Source organism: Palaemon carinicauda, chromosome 15 (genome assembly GCF_036898095.1).
Source record: "Palaemon carinicauda isolate YSFRI2023 chromosome 15, ASM3689809v2, whole genome shotgun sequence".
NCBI classification, from domain to species: domain Eukaryota; kingdom Metazoa; phylum Arthropoda; class Malacostraca; order Decapoda; family Palaemonidae; genus Palaemon; species Palaemon carinicauda.
In genome coordinates, this window is record NC_090739.1 from 37,292,653 (window position 1) to 37,297,652 (window position 5,000).

Genomic DNA, 5,000 nt, shown 5'->3' on the forward strand with positions numbered 1-5,000 from the left:
TGGAGAGTTATTGATTTAAAAGCTCAAGATAGAGACGACTGGCAAAATCTAACTGAGGCCATTTAAGTCAACATGCGTAGGAGGAGATGCTGATATTTATACAATATATATATATATATATATATATATATATATATATATATATATATATATAAGTAGACTAGATATATATATATATATATATATATATATATATATATATATATATATATATATAAGTAGACTAGATATATATATATATATATATATATATATATATATATATATATATATATATTTGTGTGTGTATGTGTGTGTAGACATGTAGTTCAATACCAGCCTTCCTTCCATTGGCCTCCCCAGTTGATAATTCGTATCTGCATCAGCAAAGTCTAGCAACCGCATCCCTAGAGACTCCTTACTCCTTGAGCCTGGAAGGCTCAACCATTTAACCTCCTTGGGCTCAACCCCCTGGCCCCACCTCTTTATTATTATTATTATTATTATTATTATTATTATTATTATTGCGTAAGCTACAACCTTAGTTGGAAAAGCAGGACGATATAAGCCCAACGGCTCCGACAGGGAAAAATAGCCCAGTGATGAAAGGAAATAAAGAAATAATTAAACTGCAAGATAAGTAATGAACAATCAAATAGAAATATTTTATGAACAGTAACAACATTAAAAAGATCGTTCATATATTAACTATAGAAGCTTAAAAAATCAGAGGAAAGCAAATAAGATAGTGGAAGACCATAGTATAGAGGCTATGGCACTACCCACGATTAGAGAACAATGCTTTGATTTTGGAATGTCCTGGAAAAGCTGCGTACCATGGCTACAGAATCGCTTCTACCCTTACCAAGAAGAAGGTAGTCACTGAACAATTACGGTGTAGTAGTTAACCCCTTGAGCAAAAAGAATTGTTTGGTAGTCTCAATCTTGTTAGGTGTGAGGACCAATGAGAATGTGGAAAGATTAAGCCAGACTATTCGATGTATGTGTAGGCAAAAGAAAAATGAGCGGTAACCAGAAAGAGGGATCCAATTTAGTACTGTCTTTCCAGTCTAAGAACCAAATAACCCTCTAACGGTAGTATCTCAGCGGGTGACTGGTACCTGGCCAATCTATTACCTAGGGGTAGAAGTATCTTTTTAAAGAATATCTATTCTCAATATGTTTACTTTTGTTCACCTATTAAAAGTCTTCTTGACAGTAATTTGATATTACCAAAACGAGAGAGGATTTTTCTGAATAAATTGTAAGTGGCAACTACCTGTGATACGCAATGAACAAGTTGTCATTTTGCAGTCAGTTACCCGACTTGTGGTTGGTGAGGTACGAGACATTGAAGCTACTGGATCTTGCTTGAGGTAATTCCTTCTTCGTATAATTTCTCTTCTTCAATATTTTAGGTCTTCTAAGGTTTTGTTTTCTGCTATCGTTTTAGGTCATATTAATAAGGTGATATAGATAAAAACTAATAAATCAGATATTATCAGCAATTATTTCAAATTAGGAGTTCCGTGGTTATAGTATTAGATTATTCAAGATATTATTGACGATATGCTTTTTCTTGCCAATTAGTGTGTCTATAGTTTCAAGTTTGTGTATACAGTACATTTTCATATACTTCTGATATTGCATTTCCTATGCTATTGTAGTTTTAGTTTACCTATCTGGCAGTAAAACGAAATCTATGGGATTTGTAATCGATTAATACAGAATGGTAGACGTGTGAAATAATCACGATATGCTCGTACATTTCTTTTCTGGAAAAAAAAAATTAAATAGACTTATAATCATCGTAAGTATCCTTGAACTTTATAACTAGTTGTACCAGCTCGGACAGCTGAAGTGAATTCGACTACACTCCTTCCCATCATACTCAAATCGGCCCTCTTCTACCAGTTCAACTTGATATATTTTTGTGTATTTGATTTATTTGTTTAATAGAAAACAATGTTTTTTATGACATAAAGGGTGCCGTAGAATACAAAATTATAATTTATAATTGAATATTTCATATTAAATGGTACTGAAGAAATGGGAGAGATATATGTTATTTTCTAACATTATTAAAGGCCAGATATGGGAGTTACAGGTATATAATGCCAACACTAGTTTCGTAACTTCATCATCATCTCCTTCTACGTCTATTGACGCAAATGGCCCCAGATTTCACCAGTTGCCTCTATCTTTAGTTTTTAAATCAATACTTCTCTATTCATCATATCCTACTTCGCGCGTCATAGTCCTCAGCCATGTATGCCTGCGTCTTCCTCCTCTTCAAGTGCCTTGTAGAGCCCAGTTGAAAGATTGGTGAACCAATTTCTCTTGGGAAGTGCGAAGAGCACGCCCAAACCATCTTCATCTACCCCTCATCATGATCTCCATATATGACACTCGAATAATCTCTCTTATAGTTTCATTTCTAATCCTGTCCTGCCATTTGACTCCCAATATAATTCTGAAGGCTTGGTTCTCAAATCTACAAAATCTGTTGGATACTGTTTCATTGTCATGTCACAACTCATGTCCATATAGTAACACCGATCTCATTAAACTGATATATAGCCTGGTTTTTATATGAAATTTCATTAAACTCCAATTCTAAAGATCCCTATTAGAGATCATAGTCCTTACATATTTGAATGATTCCATCTCATTAATAATTTCTCCTTCCAATGATATTTCATCTTCCATTACATATTCCGTTCTCATCCTCTCTGTCTTTCTTCTATTTATCTTGAGCCCAACCTCATGGGATATTTCATGCATTCTGGTAAGCAAGTTTTGCATGTCCCGTGATGTTCTGCTAATAAGGAGAGCGTCATCAGCATATTCTAATTCAGCTAATTTCCTGTTACTAATCCAGTGTAATCCTTTTCGACCACCCTCAACTGTTCTATGCATTACAAAACCTGTGAAGAGGATAAACAACATAGGTAACAACACATTCCCTTAGAGTACTCCACTGTTCACTGGAAATTCATTTGATAGGACTCCACTAACATTAACTTTGCACTTGCTATGCTCATGAACAGATTTAATCAAATTTACATATTTAAGAGGAATTCTATAATACTGCAGGACTCTCCACAAAATATATAATCAGACACTTGCTCTTTATTATTTCGGGGAGATATATCGTGCGAGTGTACCATTTTATACTTTTACCAATATTTTAGCCACTCCTTGTTATTAATTTCTAATTATTTTTACGCTAGACGTTCCATTTCCAAATTCATTCATAATTTCAAGTTTTACTACTAATTTTACCCAAAATATATTTTACTTGGGATATATAACGGTAGTTGTTATGGTATTTGATAATTTCTTAAAAAACAGTCTCCTTTTATCTAAGGAAGTAAAAGGAATTATTAGATATTGAGAATGTGTGAAACCTACTATTGCCTATAACAGAGTTAACTAACTAATCCTTCCTTCCTCCAAGTTCGGCTCGTAAGGTTAAGAAAAGAAGAAACTAGACCCATGGGTAAGGAGCTGGAAGACTTATTCGCGGCAGTGGGAAGCTTCGGTCCTTATCAGAAGTGGATGGTTGGCTTTGTCCTGATTCCAGTGTCTTTCATCATTGCTTATGTGGTGAGTACTTCTAGTGTGAACGTACAGGTCCGTGAGTGGTCCACCAATCTGAATAATTAAAAATGCTTTATAAATCATCAATGTCCATTGTTTAAATTAGTAAAGAAAAGAAAGCGCTCTCTCTCTCTCTCTCTCTCTCTCTCTCTCTCTCTCTCTCTCTCTCTCTCTCTCTCTCTCTCTCTATTTCAAACAGTGTAATTTACAGTGTGTTGAACACCTACAAAATACTATCAAATCTTAGTCCTAGCTAAACACTACTGGAATAAACACCATAAAGCAGATTGGGAGAAAATTTACTATTTACGCACATTCCAACAAAACTTCAAGGCTGATTGTAGAAAATTCCCTCATCAAATACTCAAAAAAAAAAAAAATGCAATGGAAGTCAACGTTGGTCATAAGGTAGAAAATAACATGAAAGTAGCCGTTGACAAAATTACGACCTCTAATAATCCGAGTAAAGGCAATTATCTCAGATCTTTAAGGGCGCGTCTACGAGATTATTAGGTCATGGATTAGTCTATGGGCCATACTGTGGGACCACATCTGGAGCGGTCGGTTGTAATCCGGGTGGATATAAAATCTGTTATTTTCTGCGTTTTTACATTGTTAACATATCTGAAGAGGGACCCAGTTGGCCTCTGAAAGCTTGTAAAGAATGACAAATGGACCCATTCAAAATATTGAGGTTCTTAAAACAAACACACACACACACACACACACACACACATATATATATATATATATATATATATATATATATATATATATATATATATATATATATATATATATATATATGCTTTTGGGACACAGCTTCTCTCTAATGCAATTTTCATTGAAGACGATAGGCTTAGTGGCTTCAACGTGTTTCCTGTAGGAATCTTCATATTTCCTCAGCTTCTTTAAATTATCAGACGTAATCCTTTTGTATAATGAACGATAATTATTTCTTCTCTTCATACTTTATTCACTACAGCACTGTTTCGACTAAACTTTGTCTTTATCAAGTGATTGCTGGCTTCCATAAGTTTACGATTCCTTTTATACGTCAACTTCTACAAATACTACTATTAATTAAGGCGAAATTACATTCTAAAGAAAAAGTTTAAAAAATTAAAAAGTTAAAAAAGAAACGGTGAAAATTTTAAAAATTCAGAGATATTTAGATTACGAAGATAAAGGTTGATTACTTACATATATATGCATAGACATGCTCGCACATACTAGATGCACGCTCGGACCTGCCCCACTATATAGCTTATCCATGTCGCTTTCTGCTTGAGGGGAGCCTAAAATTAGAATTTTTGTGTATGTTCAAAGTTGGAGCCTGGAGAGCGATGCTCACAGCTTCAGCAATTATAAGTCTGCCGTAGTTGTTCTCCTTGTGAACAATGTGGGTCCCATCAATT

At 34.4% G+C, this 5,000-nt stretch overlaps 1 protein-coding gene across 1 annotated transcript in view; it reads left to right on the plus strand.

Moving 5' to 3' along the window:
• Positions 1–1,240: 1,240 nt before the first annotated feature.
• The window catches only part of LOC137654269 (carcinine transporter-like), a 19,845-nt gene continuing 16,085 nt past the window's right edge, over positions 1,241–5,000 (plus strand). Inside the window, exons 1-2 of the mRNA XM_068387896.1 lie at positions 1,241–1,355; positions 3,440–3,588. Of these exons, the coding sequence (XP_068243997.1) occupies positions 3,478–3,588 (111 nt within the window). The 5' untranslated portion in view covers positions 1,241–1,355; positions 3,440–3,477. The remainder of the gene's footprint in view (positions 1,356–3,439; positions 3,589–5,000) is intronic.